The 24,937-nt window shown below is 30.8% G+C and overlaps 1 protein-coding gene across 8 annotated transcripts in view; it reads left to right on the forward strand.

Annotated features, from left to right (window-relative positions):
* LOC100169415 (nuclear factor 1 X-type) overlaps positions 1 to 24,476 on the forward strand; it is a 155,536-nt gene extending 131,060 nt beyond the window's left edge. For 4 of the 8 annotated variants that reach the window (XM_008184510.2, XM_008184507.3, XM_008184506.3 and 1 more), the window contains 9 exons: positions 1,355 to 1,450; positions 5,985 to 6,113; positions 9,795 to 9,992; positions 11,142 to 11,320; positions 12,627 to 12,647; positions 12,889 to 12,997; positions 15,061 to 15,305; positions 22,503 to 22,788; positions 24,307 to 24,476. In XM_008184510.2, the coding sequence (XP_008182732.1) occupies positions 1,355 to 1,450; positions 5,985 to 6,113; positions 9,795 to 9,992; positions 11,142 to 11,320; positions 12,627 to 12,647; positions 12,889 to 12,997; positions 15,061 to 15,305; positions 22,503 to 22,788; positions 24,307 to 24,461 (1,418 nt within the window). In that variant the 3' untranslated portion in view covers positions 24,462 to 24,476. The remainder of the gene's footprint in view (positions 1 to 1,354; positions 1,451 to 5,984; positions 6,114 to 9,794; positions 9,993 to 11,141; positions 11,321 to 12,626; positions 12,648 to 12,888; positions 12,998 to 15,060; positions 15,306 to 22,502; positions 22,789 to 24,306) is intronic. The other 4 variants (XM_016804113.1, XM_008184511.3, XM_008184512.3 and 1 more) reach the window with 2 other exon arrangements.
* Positions 24,477 to 24,937: the final 461 nt, after the last annotated feature.

Consider the following 24,937-nt stretch of genomic DNA (forward strand, 5'->3'; position numbering starts at 1 on the left):
ACTATACAATCCACAAAAGTAATTTGCCAATATATGGAAAAAGGCATTCTGCAATATTAGTAACTAGCTTGAGTTGATTTGTTTATATCGAAGTGATCTCATGAAAAATAATTATTTATATAGGTACCCATATAAGATTGAGATATTATTAATCGACTATTCGACTACCTACTACTTTCCCATTCCCATAATATATATTTGATACTTCGGGCGCTGAAAAAAAATAACATTAAATAAAATAAAAAAATAAATCGTTAATAATTGAATAGGTACAAAACTTCATATTAAAAATGATGTACTCCTAATTGTTATTGATTATTTTTTTTTTTTTTTACACGATTATTGCCTAAATATTTGTTTGTCCACTGACTTAAATCTGTGTATATTATTATAGTCATTCATATATATATATACATAGGCGTTAAACATTCTCTCGATTGTTATAATATAATATGTATCATGTATACGTACAATATAATATAATATGATATTATATAGGTAAAACAAACATTTTAATAACATGATACCTACGTACCTATATATAATAATATTATGTCTATATTCGTTTAGGTAATTTATTAAGTTCCAATACACTACAGTAAATATAAAAAAAAATGCAGATACCACGTTTATAGTTTGTGTCGATAACATCTGCAACGTACCTATATATACATAATATAATAATAATAATACACGTTCCGCAGTCCGCTGCGGAGAAACGTTCTTATTGCAACGACCGCTTTAAACCGCAACGGCGGCGGCGTCACGCCGCAATCGCGTGTACCCGGCAGACTAACACACAGTAATCTACACACAATATATACATCATTGTACGGTTCGCCCCCTTTACGAATCCGCATAATATAATGTAATTAATTTTTTACGTCCGTTTTCTCGACATCGTATATAATATATGATGGCGTGTGTGTGCAACTCCGGCCCGACGACCGTTCGTAAATAGGATTTAATCTGATCTCCCCGGCGGCGGCGTCTTATCCACAGCACACACTATATAATATACGCTTGCTGAATTCTTTAAAATTCAACTAGGCCTTTAAACCGTCGCCGCCGCCGCCGCCGTTTTCGACTGTAGGACTTTGTGACGTCCGACGGACTCTCCGCAAACGTATTATTCGTTATAGCACACACACACTCACTCACACGTATCGGCTACGTTTGTGGTGTGATGGCGTAGGACTGTGGGAGGGTGACAGTCGAAATAATAATAGACAGAGGTAGTCGTCATTCGGGGGTATTTTTCTTGTACATAATATATATCTAAATTTTTTTTCATTTCTCACACGTTTTATTTTGTTCAACGGTTGTTTTCATTTTTTTTTCTGGTTTGTTGCAGGCTATTCGCACAACCCCTATAACGGTGTGGTATGCAACGATAACATTTTAGCGACCGGAGTTTTTTCGTCCAAAGAACTTTGGAGGCTTTCCAAAGGTAGGGAACCTCAAAAATAATAATAATAATAATAATAATAATAATAATAGTATAGGTACAACAGTCGTAGGAGAGGGTTATACGTCCGTGGCCGTATATATGTAATGCATATATATATATTATACCGACTATTATAATATAACTCATACAGTTATAATAATACTACTCTGGCTATATATTTTATGCAAACATTGATCGAAATAAAAATGAACAACGCTTACCTTCTTCTCTTTTATCTATGCGATTTCCCGTTATCGCAATATTCCTACGAAGTGTAAAATAACAACAAACATACATCGTTATCATAGTCACCATAATATCATACGACAAGAGCCACACCACACCTATTACCACACCAATATATTATAAAAATATATGCTTACTGTTATAATGTACAACAAGCATACACACACACACACTGGAGTACTCGACTTTCCGATGGTACAAAAACGCATTTTGCCCGTCACACGAATTATTATCGGTATACCTCTATATGTTGCGCGGTGTACAATTTAATCAGCATGGAGTATAAAAAAAATGTGTATTGCATTTATGTCTGACCTTATCTACTGACAACATAATGTAAATCTGTGATATAATTTCCGTTCAGATGACGATATGAAAATATCCAAAGTGTTTGTCGGTAATAATAACGACGGTTGTTTATCGGTCGACCACAATAATAATATATAATATTATAATGTTATTACTTTATGCACGAACCGAGAAGAGGCAAACATAATTTATAATACAATATTATTATGATGTCTTTATCGAACGCGCGGCCGACTAGACCGAGTCGTCGATGTTAAAACTATCTAACTTCATCAACGCGATAAACAAATTAAACAAAACTTTTAATAACTAACTTCCACGGATTATTCCAAGTGATGGTCATTCGTTGACGACGCTTCGTTCTCGTAGCTTTCTCGAGTTTCAATCGCCCTCGTACTCTATTAATATAATATCGATTGATATATTAATATATACACGTGCGGCTTATTATTATTATTATTATTTTTATTATTATTACTAGTATACATCAACGTGCAGCACATGGCGCTCGTAAAAATATAACGCCTACTCGTAAATCCGGTAGTTTTGACGAGAAGAAATAAAATCACGAAAACCGACCAAGAACTCAACGCGCGTTGCACCGGATGCAGTGTAGGTATCGAGATTTAAATCGCGGTATAAATTGCCAGACCGAATTTCCCTGAAGTCCAGTCTCGTTTTTTTGCTTAAATAATGCATAATATATTGATATTGGAGTTTGTTGAGCTATAACAACGTTTTCATGATTAACGATGAGTGATGACTTTGCCATTTGATAGATACAATTATTAAGTTCTGGTCCATCTCTATTCTGTAGACTAGTAAATAACGCAAGTGAACCCTTATTATCAAAATTATTGTATAATAATTATAGTTACAACTTACAACTGCCGATTTCAAAAAGTACTATGGGTGAATAGCAGGGTGTATGGTAGGTATTCATCTATGAAATATTGGTTATGCGTCATCGAATTGGACATTTCTGGCGTATCTAACACATACAAGATAGTTCGTTTATCAATAACTACGTGATTATTGTTTTTATTAATGTAGGTAAAATGTACCTATTGAGTTTTTCACGCATTTCCGGTGTATGTAGAGAGTAATTAATTTTTATTTGATGCAGTATATTGGATTAGGTATCGTTGTATTGACTCTTACAATTTATTTTCGATTATTAATTGTTTAATAGACGTTTAATGAATGGTCAACTATCTATAAGATCGATACTAAGTATATGATATTACTTTAGTTACAATAATAATAAAAAAAAAACAATATTTATAATCTATAAATAATAAATTGCAGAATGTTACAATGAAATGCGTACATGGACTTTAATATATGACAAGTTCTCGAATAATAAATTATTTTATTTTTCTCGATATCAAACATATAACGCTTATATTCACGCATGCCTTCGACATATTAGATAACAATTCATATTTCACGGTTGAAAAAATGCATTTAAACGTTGATCCATGTGCCTTTCGAGAGATGTATATTCTTTCGCGATTCCAAAATCGTAAACCGTAGAAAATACGTCTGCGAAAAAATAACACCAGAAATGATCAAAACGTAACATGAACACAACTTACATTTTTCCAAAGACTTATTCTCTATATGGTATGAATAATAAATAATAATATATCAGTCAGAATATTGTGTTATTAACTTATTGCAGAAGATTTCAGAAAAAAGAAAATGTCTATTTGGATTAATTTATTAGGACGAAATTATATATGCTAAACGAACTCGAATCGGTAGGATGAAGTCGCATTTCTACAACTTATAACAATAATAATAATAATATAAATACTATATAATTTATTCTGTATACTCTCCGGGATTAAATAGACGTCTCGTCGAGAGTATATAGTATTAATATTATGCCTAAGAAACACCCTGTAGGCTGTAAGTCTATAGGAATCAACTTCTATTGCCTATAAACTATATGAAAATTGCGTATATGCAGCAATAATCTGCCAGAAATACTGCATCATAATGTTAGTGGGGTATGAAATTATTCTGAAATAATGTTGTTGATTATAATATCAAAAGAATATTAAAAACCGCTTAGTGTAATTTTATTTTAGTTTTATTTTAATACGAGATTTTCGATAAACTACATTGGCTGCAGATATCTAAACGTGCTATAGAGATAATGTTATTTCATATAGTACCACCACTCGGTGACATTATTATTGGACTCGTTAATTATAAAAACTTAACAATCTGACGCACCCAGCGCTAGATAGGATAGGTACTATCCTATATTACTTGCCAGATCTAACATTATTACCAGCAGAAAAAAGTTTGGTTCTGTCTATATAATCAACCAAAATAATCTACTACAATAATTTCGATTATGGACCGCTGCACTGATTTTTTTCATGATAGATTTTTTCACCTATTTAATTATCGTACAATAAATTAGAAACTTATAAGGGACTACATATTTTAATTTCCTGCGAATTTTATAATAAAACTACGGTCGTTAGTCGAACAGTTTCAACCCGATCAAAATATATACCTACATATCATACGGCTTATTATATAGGTACTTGATTTCACGTGTCTCTATATGTAAGTTATATTATGATTTAGCCGCTTAGGTACCTATGTGTAATATGTTCATTAAATATAATAAATTGTGTTAAACAGATGCTCTGTAGTCTGTAACTCTCAAACGCTTTTTAACGTGGTTATTAACAATTTAAGATTGTATAAATCATTTCGAACGGACTGCCGAGATTTTCCCGATACACTTCGTAATCAGTTCATTCGGAACCCGCCGTTGCACGACGTTTTAAACTCTTGAATCTACGATTTAAAAAAAAAAAATAGTATTTATATTTTTCCGCGTATATTAAAACATCTCGCACAGTAGGTGACTGCATATTGTGTACATATCGCCTCCTCATAATAATGTGTGTGTGTGTCTTAAACGGGTGGTCCCCGCCGCCTGTCCACCCGCAACACCACTATCGGCCGCGTGCTAGCGCTGCCACCGCCACTGCATAGGAAGATCGCCTGTTTCAAAGTCATAAGTCATCCATTGGTATCCGCAACATTTGCTGGCACACAACATTGCCCCTTTTAAGGATTAGACCAAGGAGAGACGACACACACACACACACACGCACACATGTATATGTATAATATTTATCCGCGGGTAAAGGGGTGACGTATCATTTTCCGCGCGCACACACGTGCGACTGAATTGTTCAGATGTAAAACCCGACAATTGTTCGCATTTGGTATATAATAATGTTATAATGTTATACTTGGTGGCAGGGTATACCGCAAAATATATGACGATCGCCTACGACGTAGAGATGAGAGAGGGATTGAGATTGCGATTCAGAGAGTGAGACAGAATGAGGTAGAAGGGTTGAGACTGAGCGAGTGAGTTCGCGTGGTTTCACGGTTAATTCCTACAATGGTCAAAGGGCACGACCACCCCAGCTTGACGATTTTTAGCTCGTCGTCGTCTTCGGGTCATTGCGCGCGCGACTTATACCGTCTTTATACCGCGTTCTCGTTTTCGATAAATATAATATATCAACTGATTTTACACCGAGATATCGGCTACATTGGCACTATATATATAAATTATATATTTATATGTGTGTGTGTGTGTGTGTGTGTGTGGTGTTACTTTATTATGTTAATCGATTTACAATGATATATTTAATAATAAAACGGAAAAAGGCGAGGATTATTATACTATACCTCATATTATACATTTCTGATTTAACGATATGAACCAATCAATATTGTCTAAGCTTATTAAAACGAAATCGATTAGAATTTGTATTAATAAATTTGGTATATTAGTAATTAGTGAGAGTATATAATATATTTACTAAAACCTATCTACTTTTAGATAATATTATTTAGATATATATATTACATTTATAGTGTGTACCTATTTGACGTACAATTTTTAAATACGAATGTTTATTCTCTTTTACAGCGTCTATAATTCAGAATCCAAACGGTATGCCACCCATGAACATTATCAAAATCGAAAACCCAGGGTATTATTGCAGCAGCTTCACCCCGCCAGGCGACCACTCGTCCATCATGGCATCTGGCAGTTACAGTAAGTAGATTAGTATAATATTATAATGTCCTGATTTCCTATTTTTCTGCGAGTATGACTAAAAAAATTAAAAACAATACTAGAATAAAATTGTCAATTGCTACACAGTATTACATTGCAGCACACATTATAGAGCACAGCGGTATCTATACGTAAACTTGAATAAAGCGAATAATAACGTATTATAATAACTATTATGAGGCAGGCACCTATATCAACTTTGGTTAAAAGCGAAAGGGTCCAAGTTTCTTGAGTACCTAAATTTATCCAAAAAAATGGTCTGTACACGTCTTGTTTAAAACATTTACCTATACGACCAGTCATTTTGCAGTTTTTTTTTTAGATTTTTCCTAAACCGCGCTATACTGGAAAGTATAAAAAGTTAACCGTTTAAAGCGCTACAAGTGGATGACGCTTTATTTCTTGGAATTGTATTAGGTATGCTCAAAAATATTATTAACAAGAGACATTGTCGGAAAATCATTATTTTATAGTGTAGTAAACTATATTGGTACGTAGTATAAATGCATAATATGCATTCATATTCCTATATGATATCTTAAAGTGATAACATTATACAGGGAAATTATGTGTCATTGAACGGTATTCCTACCGTCGACAGGCACGATTTTCACAGAGCATATAATTATAGATAATGTCTTATATATATATATTATAATATAATTTCTAACGGCGTGTGTTTATATCTTGTTCTCTATCCGGCAAAAGTGCAGTTGCGCGCGTTTGTCTCGCAAAAATTAAACTTGTTATGTACATAAACATCGATAATGTATTATAAACGTGCGATTTAGGAAAAAAAAATGAAGATAATATATTATATTACAGTGCGATGCGTATATTCCAGCCATCGCGTTTCCTCGTACTTTTCCCACGTCCCAATATATAAGCACAATTATATAATACATTAGAAGTGTGACACGATAGCTGACGACGTGTGTTATCATACGCGTGTATCGATCCAGTGTACCTATTGCGGTTGGATCGTCCGGGGCGGTGGGTATCTATATATCTATATAATAATATAGGTATTGAGTGTGTGTGTGTGTGTGTGTGTATATCTATATAAAGTGTGAGTATACCGCGGTTAAGTCAGAGCGATTGTTATCTTGCGTGGCCAATAGGTATACTTAATAGTTATATCGTCTGAGTCCATACATAATATGCGTATATAATATATATATATCTTTAGGTATATAATAATACAAAGCCGTAGTGTGAAAAAAAAAAATGTTTCCAAGATGAAGGATAAATGAACGAGTTCTTCGCATTGTTCGCGGTTTCCCTTATTAGGTATCAAAATGGACGATTCGCGAAAGCCACCATTTATACAATATATCATATAGGTACCTTACATATATAGAATATAATATATTTTATTATGCTGCGCGCATTATTCGCATTGCCTACGCCTTGGCAATATTATCTTGCTCGCAATAAATTAACCAGTTGGCTATTAAAACTAGGTGAGTAATCTATATATATAAAAATGGAGACAAAAATGTATAAAAATTCATCAATTTAGAACGGCTGGTCCGATTTGGCTCAAATTTTTTTTAAGATGTTCGTAACTGCCAGAAGAAGGTTTTTACGAAATAAAATTTTAGGAAAATCCACCGGAAAGGTAGGAAATCTCAAATCTGTATGTCAAAAATACAACAGTGCATTATATTATATTGGTTGCTATTGGTTAATCGGGCATGTTTGTTGCTTTCATATAATAAAAAAATGAATCGCAGAATGTGTTGCTAAATGCAATAATTATACTGTAAGTGTGTTGTGACTGAACTCCCCCTAAATGGTTAGACCGATTTGAATGAAATTTTTTTTGTATGCGTTTTCGTTTATTCATCTGATTTTAGTACGGTTAGGTTAGGTTAGAATTTCGTATATCAATCCACCATAGGTATAATACGACAAACTTGGTATAACTTTAATACTTTAGAGTTAAATCATACACTAACGTACATACGGCACGGGATCCGCGATCTACCGCAGGTAGATTGCCTACCTGTTAATGTACTGCTGCGAATTAGAATTTTTATTCCGGGCAATGGAAAAGTTAAGATTAATTTTGAAACCATACACTGAATATTAAATAACGAATTGAACAAAGTTTGAGTCACATATAGTTGGTACACTTAATGAATGGGCAACGAAGTGCACGAGTTCAGCTAGTAATATTATAAATAAATACTATATAATATTATACCATTCAACCTATAATTTACTCATTATTAAAAAAAAAAACACAAATTCATTCTATAGTTTTTATACGTTTAAAAATTCGCAACACAGAAGACAAATGTTTTGTTAATAAGTACCTACATATAATATGTTAAAGATTCCTGAAATAGTTGAAACATAGTTATCGTTACATTACACATTTATTAGTACTATACAGTACACACTATATTCACAATTTTAAAATGCTTACTGCACATACTACATAAATGTATCTAATAGGAGCTGATAACAATATAATATTATTATAATGAAAAACGTGTGATTATAAAGTTGTTGGTTCATAACTTAGTTGCAAATTAAAATATTGTGAAAAACCGACCGAGAGAACAAAGATAATGTTCTTACATAAAATGTTGATAATAGGGAAATTCACTTTAATATCAAAACTAGCAGCACACTATTGAAACTGGTGAACGAACATTTGTCATGTCGTACGTGTGTAAGACGGAGACAAAATATGCGACGTCCTCTTAACGTTAACCAGGAAGCGATGGGACCAGCACGTCCTAACGTAAAGTTTCGAAATTCCAATGTTGTTTGGCAATTTATTCTATTTTTCTTATTACAGTTGTAAACATTAATTGACAGCACTTTATAGATTTACTAAAACGGTGAAGCAGTCGACCATCACATATTGTTCGATTACAAATTCTGGTTTTCTATAACATAAAACCAGTTACTGACCCATATAACCACATATTATTTTATTTTAATACCTACGTCATATTATTTTAAACATGATAAAATAATTGTTAACCTTACTGTCGAAATATTATAATGCTGGTAGTTTTATTAGTTTGAGTATGGAGATATGTGGCAAAAATGACCGTCTCTAGCTGTACATTTTTTAATACACCACTATTCCCAAAAACAGAATAAATGTATTGTGGTTCTACAAATCGCGACTGTCCACTGCTGGGTCGGTATGCCACTGTTGCCTATATATTATGTGTAGCGACCGTTAATGGAAATGGTATGTTTCCGTATTGAACATGACAGTAAACGTTCTATGCGATATTAAATTAGAAAGTCATGCATGCACTTAGGCTGTAGAGCAAATAAATCATTCTATTAGAAATAGAGATTATCATTTTAAACAATAGATATTGTGGTATAGGTATATTATAAATAACTGAATAATAATAACTTATAAACCGAGCTAATCTACGTCTATATAGAGAAATCGGCTATAGTTTAGTTTCAATGAAAACTTAACTGTCATTAATACAAATTGGCTAGAAAACTTAAAGCGTACTTTGTATATAATTATATAACATAATATACATCATAATATATAATAATGTAGTAGAATATCTATAACTCAATAAGATTAGTACGCATAAAACGTTTACAGCTTTTTTAGAGACGTATTTTTCTACACGAATAAAATCGATTATTAAATTGTCTTTTCCATAGGTCCAATGTCAATCCAGAGGACACAGAGCCCGTTAAACGAGCCCAGAATCAAACGAATGCGGAGAATGAGCTCCACTGAAGATACAGAAATCGATTTGGGTGGTCAGAGAGATAAATCCAATTCGGAGATCACATATTACGGCCAGAGTCCAGCATCCCTATCTAGTCAGACCAGTTGGCACTCGGACATCGATCATGGTATATTTTTATATTCGTTTGTTTATTTTATTAGAAACCGTATCTATAGTAAATTACTAAAGAAATACACTCATTTATTAATTGAACACCGTGATCTACAATAAATGTAAATGTTACAATATCAACATGTATTATTTATGTGTATTTCCACTACCTAATCTAATTTAGATAGAAAGAACACAATGATATTATATTATTATATTATAGTAATTATGAATTAGTGTATTTTTCTTGTACTGCAAATTTAAATATTACAGCCCAATCGTATAATATAGGTAGTTTATATTAAATAGGAGTAAAGTTGTATGCTTTGTTTACACATTCAACTCGATACTAATAATATGATAACACGTAAAAGTATGTCAACATTCGTACAATCATATCACATGCGTTGTCTATCGGATAATTATTATGACCGTCTACTAAAAACTGTACACAGGTTCACAATATATTATTATAATATAGTGTATACGAATAGGAATAAAAACCAAGCCAAACTATATCTAAAAATGTAAAGCTAATTTAAAAAGTTTACTTTTTTGAAATTTTTACATTGACTAATTATTCAATTTTCTAATTAACTTATCTACTTGAAGAATCCATAGTAACAACCTAGATTTTTCCAGTTAATTTTAAAAATAAGTGAAGTCAAGTGAAAATCTTTTTGTTTAAATTTACAATTGTAGTTAAAGATAATCAATTAATTAGTTTTGGTTTAATAACTATTTATATATAAGTACAATTTTTCGAAAACAAAAAACAAATAAATATTCCTTAGTATAATTATTTAGTTGCTTAAACCATTACAGCTAGTGTGTAATAATATGGAATAGTAAAGGGTGCATTTTAACTAAATATTTAATTATTTTTAAAAAAAAAGTGAAAGTTGCACAATATTACAATAATTATGTGTCCCGGTGGTGTCTAATAATTGAAAAAAAAATGTACTAACTACTGAGTCGAGGTAATATATTTCTTCATATTAACTTAAAACTTTTAGGGTTAAGTCTATTCTTTGTTAACTATTTGATTATTATAGCTTAACGACTTAACGTCTTAACGTTGACTCAACTCAAGTTAATTTTTCATTAATTTTCCAACTTTTGAATATCATATATTATATGCATAATATCATATACATTTGTATAGGTATACCTGGCCAACACTCAGGAAGCATAGCGTCATTGGCGTCCGCCAACTATTACGGTTCGGCGACATCGGGACCCGAACAACACAGTCCAGCTAAGTACCCGGAGAACGGGCATGATACGCTTTCGGACTTTGTCACATTTGTGTGTCAAGAAGCGGAGAGCTCTCAAGGTGCACAGGTATGTAATGTCATTGCATGTAAAATAAATAATATGTACTTATAATTATTATATATTATTGTACCCCAACATATCAACGTTTTATATATATATTCAATATTCATTCAACACCAGATTTTCAATATTATAGTCCACAATAGCAAGACAAAAAACAAACATATATTATATGCCTAATAATGGCTAATAACAAAATACTTACTCAAGTTTACATTGTATTATATATATTTTAATTTTTTTAAACAGTGCACGCCTTGCTTGACATTTTTTATTTTATATTTATTTTGTAAACAGTAATTTCACTTTGTTAATATAAATTATGTCCCAAATGCTCCGTATCACTCCAAGAATCTCTGCGACATATCAATATAATTTAAATACTTTTTTTGTCAACAACAATCTATAAGAAAATTACTATTTAATGGATTATATTTCTTATAGATTACTGTTGAAAAAAAAACCACATTGACATATATTGATTTCCCATGAAAGTAATTAGGGTTATACGAAACTTTTGGAACATGCTGTATAAATACTACAATTTTAAATTTATATTCTGAAAGTTTTGATCCTCCAAACCTTATTAGTTATTACATATCGATTCTCACCTATATAGTTAACATATAGTGATGTAAAAAAAAGTCCCAGAAATTCGTTGCATATTCAGTTAGTTGTAACTTATAAAAATGTTTTTTTCTTTTTAAACATATATTTTAAAAGTTTCAGGAAAAACATTTTTCATCTCACATATTTAATATTTATCGTGTTTTTTCTGCTTTCTGTACTATTATCATACTGGTTTAGTTCGTTTAGTTGAATTATTCTTCCACCCCGTTTTACTTGTTGAGTTGTGTATGTATAATATATTTTATAAAGATTGTTAATACAATAGTACATCTTAAATCAGTGAAAATCTTAAACTTTTTAACGATTAGAAAATCATAAGGATGATAATAAATAATATATTATACATTACCTGCTATAATATAATATATACCTACTTGGAATTTAATTTCACGTTCATAAAATACATCTAAACTAGTTCGTTTTCGGAATGGTAGTTACATATTTCAATCCCAGAATTCCAATATTATAAAGGTCAACAAAATATTGTATGATAATATATTATTAAACTTGTTAAAATAATATAATAGATGTTTGTTTTAATTTCCCCACTTGTAAATGTCATATCTATTGCCATTAGTCATGTATAATATTATGTACATAATATAGCGAGTGTATTATATTGATTTCATCTAATAATAATTATTAATTACCGTTTACTGTTTTTTTTTTATGCCCCACGTAGGGATGGGCCTATGGAAATCAGGTTTTACATTAATTTATACATATTTATATATATATATATTATACAGTTAAAATATTTTAAAGTTTTAATACTAGGTTAACACGCGGGTATAATGCCATTTCCGACACCGTTTGTCGGAAAATTTTAGAATGCATTGTATAATGTATAGAATTTATTAAATTATGTGCAGTCTACAATTGTATACTATGTCCGATGACGAGTACTAATTCTCACCGTTTTTCTTTTCTCTATTGCATCGTAGGCGGGACCCACGAGGAGTCCGAAAATGGCCCAATATTATCCGAGCACTATGCTACCACCACCCCCTCCACCGCCCATGGCGCGGCCAGTAGCCATCATTCGATCTACAGGTAAGTTTTTACACAATTAATTAACTAATAATATAATACATAGAATGCCGGACAACGTTGAGTTGTACTAAAACATCTGTGGATAACCGTGATTTGGATACTTAAGATCTAAGGTACTATAGTGATCTTATCGTACTTGGTTAAGGACTATGTATAATACATTACACGCGATATAAAAAAATATCAAAAACTATGAACAGCTCGATGCACCCGTCGGGAAATAAGGAATTGGTTCCCAAGTCAAAATAAACTGTACAAATTTGTTCCTTATTAAAATTACTTATAAATCATACAACTGTTCGAATTGGTTCCCAGACTAATACGTACAAATATACCTAGTTAATATTTTTAAGATCTGATGAGTGATGACTGTGATTTTCCCCTAACAATGTAGGCAGCATTTTAACTTACTTCAAGATGAACTACATATTGTTATGAATAATCGTTATGTCTATACCATATTTTTTATTATTATTAATTATTTTAATTGACTTAGACTTTTTTGATATTGTAACCCAATATTATACTGTTAGGGTGTTAAATTACTATTATATAGGTACCTATTTTATTATTATATATTATTATAGACTATAGATTATGGCTTATACGAATATACAATATTTATTTATTTTGACAAACGTGTTAACGGTTATATATTAATAATATTAACACAGTTAGTTCAAACGAACGGGGAATCAAATATCTATTGACTATAACTTGGAACTAATTCGGGTATTTGAAATTAACCGCACCCCTCAATTGCGTAATACCGTTGAGTAATACATATAGGTTCTGCAGCATTCTTATATTGTTCTCGAAAAATTTACACGAAGAATATCGTTGTCTTTAATTTCGCGGCGTATCCGAAACGTAGAAGAATAAGTAGACTAGTGGTGTTTCAAAGGTCGCCCGAAATCTCGCGCTCAGCAATCGATTTCGTGGGACATGGCACATTGCCACCATAACCGCACACTACGACGAACACGCTTATATTATATACCATGGCTAGGCCTTTTTTCGCGTCCTATTTTTCTTACCTTCGACCGTTGTACTCGATCGATAAAACGCACAAAGCCTATATAATATTATACAATAATAATAATAATAATATATGTACTGCAACATGAGTAAAATAATATCAAATATGTATATTTTATACAACGATATTTTTTTCATCACTTAACAGTACCTATATATTTCTTGATAAATCCATGTGTTTTTAAAAAAACTTTTTTTTTTTAATTATATATTATAATTTGAAGTTATATATTATAATTACACGACATTTTTGAGTTTAGCTTGCAGAGCACCTAAACAATTTCTTAAAACTAATTAACTACCTACTTACGGTTTGAAATTAGATTTACATAAATTGAAATCCTCAGCAAAATATTCTGATCCAGAATATGGAATTAAAAACGAATATCCCCCCCCCCCCCAAAAAAAAATAAAAATGTTAAACAATTTAAAAATTATAGGTATCTACCTAACGACCAGTAAATTGAAATTGTAAAAAAAATTCAAAATATATAAATATACAATATACATTAAAAATTGATGAAATAATCAATATGTATAATATTATATCGCTACGTCGATTTGTCTACCTTTGCAGTAGTGCTGTGCATAATAGAAATAAACTGTCCACCGTCGTTGGTAATGATATTTGTCATACGTGCTAATTGCATTCGGTAGATGTCAATGGTGATATATTTTATTTTCGATGATATACTGGGATTATTTATGTTTATACTAAACCTATTTAGGAATTGGGTTATTTTGGAAATATGTAATATTTTTTTAACTATCAATTTTTTTTTTACCTAAGTCATGCACAAAATTAGGTATCTACATTTTAAAAAAATGTACAAACAGATTATTATATGATATTAAATAGAATATTATGCTATAGTATGCCACAAGGTACCTACTAGGAATTAAATAGAGAATAGATAATATTATATAGATATAGATCGATTGGTATACAAAAATATTATAGTCATTTAAATATAAATTGTACCTACTATTGTTGTTTATTAATAATTGACGTCCGACGGTTACAGGTGAGCTGACCATTGCTCCGTCAAACTCGCCGCCGACTTCCAACACGCCGCCGATGGGCGGCGGAGGCGGCGGTGACGGATCGCCGGGCGGCGGAAGAGATTCCGATCAAAGTCCTCCGCCGATGAGCGGTCAACTGTCCGAGTCACAGCTGTCCGGTGGTGGCCGGAGCGTGGTAACCGGTGGCAGCCCGTTTGCCGTGTCCGCTAACCGCGATTACCACTTCTCGCACATACAACACGGCCAGGTACCGTATACGTTCAACTTGCCAGCTCACGATTACAACCCGTCGAATTATTAACGTTTTTATTTTTCTCTTACCAATTTTTTTTTTTGATTTGTTTGTTTGTTTGTTAGTTTGTTTTTTTTTTTGTCCGTATGTTTTTACGCAATAACAACAATATTTTTATAAAAATATGACCTAACACATCTCCCCCCCCCCCCCCCGCGTGTGACGTATATATTATTTGTATACATATAATATAGGTTTTGGTACACTATGCATGTTGTGTTTTATTCTAAACTATTTTCTTACCAAACTATATTTATATTCCTCCTATATTCCTTTATCGTCGCTATCGATTATTACATATTATTATTATTATATACCATAGCCGAAAGTCCGGTATACGAGTGTACCGTGACCGGTCTGACTGTCCAGGTTAGGTTAGACTATGTACCGCAGTATTATAATAAATACCTATAACGCATACTTTGACCAGAGTAAAATTATTTTTCTCGGACTTATGATTTACGTAGTTTTTGAACTTTTTTCGTACTCTGATCCGACTCGTATACGACACGACATTTGACCCTTTAACGATCCATTATACAATAATTTAAATGCACAGACATATATTATGTGTTTATGCATATAATATATACGTTACGTAACCACCAATATAATAATACAGACGCCGCTTGGAAAAGTACACCCCATTTGTCTGTTCAAGCTTTGCTTAGCCAGCAGTGTTTTCGTGTTTTATAGTTTGTTGTTGTTGTTATTGTTGTTGTTTTTTTTTTATCGTTTTTTTATTTGTTTTAACCGCACACGGTCCCGAATACCGTATGTTTATATATATATATACATATAAAATAATATACCTACCTACGTCTGTAAAGATTGTGTTTTGATATTAATTATATCCAACAGTAATGTATATTACATATTATTATATTATTTTACATCCGTTCGCGTTTTCACCGAGTGTTGATAATATGTAACAAACGCGTTCGCCCTCCTATATATTATAATATTATAATAAAAATAATAATTATTAAGGTGCAAAACTTACGCGCGGTTTAGTAACTTTCATTTTTTGGTCTTTTTTTTTATATAATAATATTATTATTGTCTATAACTTTTCTTTTTGTATAATCGTCGTTAGGATAAACTGTTTTGGTACCAACTGAAGCTACCTATACAATTATAATAAATAAATAATATGTAACATTATATTGCTGTAAAACGTCGCAACTCCATAATATATGAGTGGACCACGTAATTCATCAAATACTAAAATGTGCCATTCCGTTAGGTTTTAATAATATTGTAACGATGTTTGTTAAAGTCAATCCATAAATATAAATGTGTGTGTACATAATAAACTAAAGTGCAATAAATAAATATCCGCGGTAGAGAGATGCAATTATAAAATTAGGTATAATACTTATATGTAGTACCTTTATATATTATATATTATACAATAAGCCCATGTGTTATTATTATTTGTATTAATTATTATTATTATTATTATTATTATTATTATTATTATTGTATTTTATAAGTAATAATTATACAGTTATTATTATTATCAGTACATTATTAGCTGTGTGTTCGTGTAAGTCTAACCTAATGTATAGATGACATTGTGAATATGTTTATATTGATATTATATAGATTGTCGACCTTGACTTATGTTATAATATATTTATAGGCGTAACTGCATAGTTGTCGCTGTCAAATAAATTATAATTATTATTATATTATTAAATTTCCATCTGTAGCATTTACGTAGGTAAAGAACAAAAATAAATATTAATTGTTTAATATTTTGATAATTGAAATCAAACGTTCATCGCATGCATTTTGTCGTGCGAATAAACAAAATATAATATAGTAAGAACTGAGAATTACAACTTCCATAATATTATATTCACTTAATTCGTGTACATTATTTGTATATATATATATATATATCAACAAAAAAAGAAATTCGCAAACATTTTATAATATTCAGTTTATAATTATATCTTACCTTGCCGATTTTAAACAATTATTTCAAACGTGAAACTATTATACTCGAACTTTGAAGATATTATATTTTTATACATTTTCTCAGTTCTTTGCAGTAATTGGTTATAATATCAGTCAGTTTAATAATAATAAAAAAAATCTTTAAATATTTTGCGGAATGTTAATATACGAGTAATGTTTAAACTCTACAAAATAAATGTTGTTATTTATTCTTTAAATTTGAATTTTTTTACAAATGTAAACTAAAACTAATTTTTTTTTAAACTAAATAATTTAACTCACGGGATAATTTTTGTCGAAATTGCAGTATTAAATGGCGTTATTTTTTATATATTTTATTATTCGTTAAAAGTTACGACATTTAAAAAATAAACGTTTCACAACAGTGAAATCCTCTTTTATAATATTATCATGTTTTCTCGTTCGTTCGATATATCTTACAAATTAATTCCATTGAAAAAATTTAAATACGAAAGATATTAAAATAAAAAAAAATTGAATATTTTGCAAACGTGAACCAGAAATTCCAGTTTACTAAAATAATATGATTATAATAAACACCGCGTAGGTATACAAATTACAAAGACACTGCATCGTACGTATCTCTCTCATTTATGACTTGGAATATTGATCAAGTGATATTCACGCGTATTATTATACCTATCAAATCATTTGCTCGAATGCAGTTCAAAATTAATTTCGACACCAATTTAAAATAAAAATACGGCGCCTGCGATTTTATACATTGCAACATTACACGGCGACAATACCCGAGGGAAACAGCCATCAATACTTAGCAAATAACTCGAAATACTCGAGAAAAAAATATCAAAAAATGTCCTTCCAAGTATTAAAGTTTTTTGTCTGGTTCGAAATCGTTTCGAAACGTTTTCGTGCCGCGTTTGAACTTAGAAATAGTCGACCTCAGTAAGACAATGCAATGTCGGGTACACACATCATACCTATATTACCTATGTACGTATACGGTGGAAAATGGAGAACTGGAGCAAATCTCGTGGGCGTTTTCACCGATGTTTTTTATTCATCTTTTACGTGCCAAGGACGGCGTTCCGTCGGCTGTAGGTCGCGCTTGGAAAATCACATGCGTAATATTATTATATATAATATTGTTTTCTATAAATAGGAACGGTAATATAACTATAATATTGTATAAAATAAATACATATATTAATTTATAGTAATATATTTTATTTCATATTATACACTGCGCGAAATACCCAATAAAGAAACGAGAAAAAAAATATATAAAATATAATATCGTATGCAATCTATAAATATATCAAGTTCGACACGTATAGTGTATATTTTATAACATTATATTATTTCAAGTAGGCCAAGACGACCAAAAATACCGTGATAAAATCTCAATTGAAAATCAAAACAGACGTACTTGAAATATTTTAATAGTGATAGGTATAAAATTGTTATAATATGTACAGTATACAATATACATGTACTAGGTATGTACCTACATTGTATAGGTAAAATATTACAAACCGATCATCGTGTTTTTAATTGTTATTGTTTCGTACTCTGTAGACTATGACCTTCACTTATTATATACATTATTGTGTGGTTGTACAATATCATTCGATAGTCGATACTATTGTTTTACCATTGGTTCTTGCATTGCGCACACAAGCGATCCGAAGACACCCCACCACCTCTCACAGGTCATGACTATGTAACTATTGAATTAGTTAATATTCATTTCTTTATTATTTTTATATATTTTACTATTTAACTGTATCCGGTAATTTAATAATGTATAATAATGATATATATACGTATTAGAAGATACCTATAAAGTTGAACGATCGACAATTTTTTTATTCTTTCCGTATAGTAGGTATATACCTGATATTATTTAGAAAATACATTATAATAATATGATTATGATATGTATTATGTTTTGTTATTGTTTCTGTTTGTTAATAGATGTTTGTGTTACGTAATAATTCATTTGTTTTACGCATTGTAATTGTATAATATAAATGTATCGATTAATTTAAAGCCAAGAAAGTAAACCGTTTTAGTGATAATGTTATAATATTACATACGTAATAATGATATTTTATGATAATATACGCCGATAATTATATTATTGTTCTGAAGAAAATAAACTGCATAAGTATAATATATATATCTGTATTATATAGGTATAGTGTAATTGTATAATAGTATGCGTTCATTTTTGTTTTAAAATGCTAATAAGTTTCTGTTTAATTTTTTATATATATTACATTGTACCAACATATTATATTATTATTATTTTGTAAAACCAATACGTTTTCAACTACCAAAGTATATATACATATATTATATATATTATATATATATACTATTTCTTTTTGTATAACTATGTGTAGTAGTGAATAGAATCTGTTTTGTGATATTGAAACTCCTTATATTGTACATATACATACATATATACGCATAAAAAAATGCTGTGTTTTATTGCCTCGTCCATTTTGCTATACTTGGTAGGTGATACCGGTTATGATTTTTACGATAATTTCATTTATAACAATAAAATACCGCCGTGATAATATTATTATGTGATATATAAACGCCTATCCGCGATCGCGGACAATTATTATACAATTGTACTTACATGTATGTACGTTGTATTGCGGCAGCGGCGTCGACATCTCTCTCTCGTGTTTCATTGCGCTCCGAGGATAAGCGTTAAAGTCTCTTCGAGTTGGCACTGACCAAAGCTGTGGCAAGAAGTCGCTGAGATGTAAAAATAACATAATATAATAATGTTAAAATTGTTTTCTCCTCGCTGTCACAAATATTTATTTAAAACGGGTCTTAATGTAAATACTATAATTATTATCCTATATACTCACTGCACTGCGAGTTTGTTTTTGCGTCGTTTTAGTGTTCATATGTGTGTGTGCGTGTGTTAACCAACAATAGTAATACATGCATACTCGTCCACAGTTATAGAATTACTGCAACTAATGGCTTTATTTATTTTAACATTATGATATTAACGACGTGTGAACAATACCCTAGAATAAGATTATAATAATTAGGATTAGGATGTTTTTGACCTTAAAAATTTAAAAAAAAAAAGAACGGAAATATCTCAAAAAAATATCAAAATATTTATATTTGCCCTTAAAACATTAAAATATGACATAATAAGATGCGTTACAAAAAAATTATTGTAATATTAATTTTTCGTTCAAAATAGAAACAATACATTTTTAATAATAAGTAATAACTAATAATAATCTATTTTAAATACTATTATATATATATATTATTGCTTATTCATGTAAGGTATTTGAAAATGTTTTAAAATTACCTATACCTAGATGATATGAAAAAAATTTGCATTTATTGCTAAAAATACAAAATGCAATTTAATATAATAGGTTACTGATTCTACGCCCTACCAGATAGATTATATAGTCTGAAATGTAATAATAATTTAATCTGAAATGTGCACGATTAAAAGAAAAAAAAACATGTAAAATAGTCATGAACATCCTAACTCTAAATAATAATACGCCAAAGTATGTTTTACTTCTAATAGGCATGGCCGCATGGGTTTTGTTTTCGTCACAAAAATACCGGAAAGGTATATCAATATTCCACATAAACACACTGCTTACGTTTGGCTGGAATGCTGGATCACCAAGTATAAATGATCGTCCCAGGTTAACTGATCTATGTGAGATATCCAAAAACATTGACGCGTCCCTGTGCAGTATAAATAGCAGACTTCTTGTCGAACCGATTTGCATAAAAACTTGTAGGTATCGAATAAACATATGATGATTCATTGATTTCAAAATGAATGCGTGCCAAATGATTGAACAATATTTAATCTTGGTAGGGACCCTACACCTATACTATATTATAGTCTTAAATCACCTACAATTGTCAATACGATAGGTACGTTAAAAATAAAAATAAATGTTTCCTTCATCAGTCACGTGATCTCAATGTATTTATCCCATTTTATACAGTATTTCACAGTTTAAGTTAGGAACATAAACTATATGCATATATGGTACATGGTATATGGTATATACGAAGAAATCACTGTAGTTTTGTGGCTGTCCTTATAAGTTATAGGTCTCCTAGTGTAATCATGAAAAGGCCGACTGAAAATCTGTCTTACGACCTATATATGTTCGTAGTTTTGAGCAAGCCATTCTTGAACCCATCATATTTTAAACACTGGGACTAAACATATACCTGCAATTAACAGCCATTTGGAACATATTATCGACTCTGACGTGTGATCTATTCGGTTGTAAAGCATATTTTTAAAATGTATTTCAAGATTATTGCATTCGATTGAAGTACGTACCTGTAATAAATAATTAAATAATAATATAGAACACGTGGAGTATATAATATTGCATTTAAATGTGTACATCTACGGTCCTAGTCAAATATAGAAATAATTAATAAACGATCGTGGAAATCGTTATCGATATCTCTGAGTCCCCCAATTCATCTGCAGATATAAATGTACCGTATTATTATTTTCAGAATTATTTTAGCACCATGGCCTCAGTTAATACTGTTTGGATTCGATTCATATGTTTCAAATGAATAATAATTTTAAGAAAATACTTTATAACTTTACCGGTGACGCTTTGTATGAACTTTGTTGTGCACAGACTTTAACGATCGCACCTGCAATGTAACCTGTATGACTGTGTGTAGTGTGCGTTATTTGCATAACATTAATAACTATATGGACCGAGAAGTTGTTGCACTTTAAATAGTATACGTGAACAAATCAAATTAAAGTTCTTTATATTACAAATTACAGTGTATTTGTATAAATATATAAATAATAATAATAATCAGGTATCTGATTGTTTATTTTATAAGATTACACATCAAAAACTTGAAACTTGAAACAAAAAAAAATGTTAACTAAAAATGAACAACTGCAAGAAAAATTCCATTTCAACTATTATCAAATAAATAAATAAATAAATACATTTTATGCTTCCATAATTGTATGAAAATAATAAAAAAAATAGTTGCAACGACTTTACCGCCCAATATCGAATAATACACTAAACATATTATTATTATTGCCACATCTTTTATTATTTTATACCTACTGTTGTTATTATCACCGTTGTTCTGTACACGTATGTTGTGTGTGTGTGTATTACACAACAGTTGTTCAGCTATTCGAACATCGGCACCGTGAACACGGTAACCGGAGTGATAAGTCCCACCAACCTGAGCCTGCTGTCCAACCCGGGCGGCAGTCCGTCGTCATCTTCAGGCGGCGGCAATGGCGGCAGCGGAAGGTCTCGCGGACACTCGCAGACGACGTTACCGCGGTGGAATACGCAGTGCTCGTCCGGACCACCTTTCATCACGCTCGACGAGGACTACATGATGACGCCACTGATGTCCGGCAACGGTGGACAAGGCAACGGCGGCACACTGATCGACGACGGCAAGTATTATCTATGTATAATATTATTTGTCACTAATAAGACGACCCGTGTACAACAAAGGTGGACTGTAGAATGTATAAACTTTGCTATAAACTTTATCTAGTTAAACAGTTATTTGTTCATACTTTTCAATTTAATTAGTTAAAGTATCCGTTGTAATAACTTTATCTAGTTAAATTGAAAATTGATACCTACGTCAAGTTTAATGCATATAGATATTATGTAATATAATTATATTGGTAAATAACTGTAGATTAGTTAAAACCAATTGTTTTTTTTTATCATTCACGTTGTGTTCAATGATTTTAAATACAAATAAATAAACAAATAAACAGGTATTTCTTGGTATAATATTTCTGTATAGTTATAAACTACAGCAATACCTTCTCTGTCTCAAATAACTAATAAGTGTCTCAGGCGGCGATCAACTTTCGTACGTTTCGGCTAAACTACAATCGATTAAATCGGTTTTCATTAACTTTAATCATCAACTTTCGTTTCCAGCGATCTGCCGTATATGAAGAATTGCTTTACTGTGTTAAATTTAGCCAAATGAAATCTAATAATACGGTTGTTTGAATAATTAAGTTAGCAACAATCTTTTCCACCGCCACCGTACCTACCAGAAGCCTACCGCTTGAGAATTACCATTATTTGGACAAAGTATAATATTATGTGCAATAAGAAAGCATTGTATAGGAATAATATAGAGCGCATTTTGAAATAATATACTGTGTGGCAAGGGTGGAAGTGGATATTTCAGTCATGGGTGCCGTGTGGGAAAAATAAAACAAAAAACAACGAAAAATAAAATAAAACCATATAGTATATCTCAAAAGTGACGAAATAATTAGTAATAATAATTTATTAAATAAATAATAATAAATAGTATGATCACAACTTAGTGATACGCAATATCGGGGAAAAGGGTATTCAGGCTAGTTTCATTGGTTGTTAATATTTTGCTATGACTTTATATTATTATACATATCAAAATATAAGCTGATCAAAAGACGTGAAAGTCCCCCACCCTGTTATGCACGTGACCAACGAAATTCAATTCGTTGTGATCATACTTATTTCATCCCGATTTTAACGACAGAAAATTACATTACAGAAAAAACTACCACGTATCGTGCAATTGTTGGATTTTGCCAGAAAATGGTGTCGTTGGTTATAACTCTTAATTATGTACAGTGGCGTATATAGGATTTAATTTCGGTGAGGGGGAGCTTATAGAAATTCCTAGCCGGAATTTGCAACCGTACCTATAGGTAATTAATAATAATAATTCTACACACACACTTTTGTTTTAGGGTTTGAACCCCTGATTCCCCACCCTATACCACTGATTATGTAGATATAATATGCTATAATATGCCGAGGATCGCAATTCTATGTATAACTATTTAGTTCGCGTTCAAACTGATTAAACATATTGTATGCTGTTTAGTGCATACAGACAAAAATATTTAATATATAATTTTGAAATCAATTGGTTTTTCTACGTTTTACAGACAGATACTTTAACAGCGTAGTTCACCAAACGGACGGCATGGATAGGATGGACACAAGCGAATCTCAACACATCCAATCGTCGAATTCAGGTGGTCGGAACACCCCGAACTCGGTTGACGGACAACAAGACAACATAAGCAAACCGCAGACGTAGCCAATACATTTATGGAAATCAAATATTCGTATTATATAATATAGGCAATTCATTCTAGTTAATTATATTATCATTATTATTATTATTATTATTATTATTATTATTATTATTATTATTATTATTATTATTGATACTATTATGGACATTTTCATACGTGTAAAATAAATATATTTTATTACAATTAAATAAATTTAAATCAAAACAAAACCGAACGGTCAACTTTATTGTTAATCGATATAGACAATAAGGATAATTTATAAAATAAAGTGTATTGCTTTACTGTTTTTATAAGTCACGAATACAGTTATATTAATTAAATCCATTGTTTTTTAACTAGGTTATATGAAGTTTGTTTTATTTCAGTAGATATGAATTCAATTAATATATTTACACGGCAACAGGTATAGGCGGTAGCGTGAGTTGGCAAAGCAAAAAAATCAGCAACCGTTCTATTACTTGATAAACGCAAAAAAATA

This window comes from Acyrthosiphon pisum, chromosome X, assembly GCF_005508785.2.
Source record: "Acyrthosiphon pisum isolate AL4f chromosome X, pea_aphid_22Mar2018_4r6ur, whole genome shotgun sequence".
Taxonomy (NCBI): Eukaryota; Metazoa; Arthropoda; class Insecta; order Hemiptera; family Aphididae; genus Acyrthosiphon; species Acyrthosiphon pisum.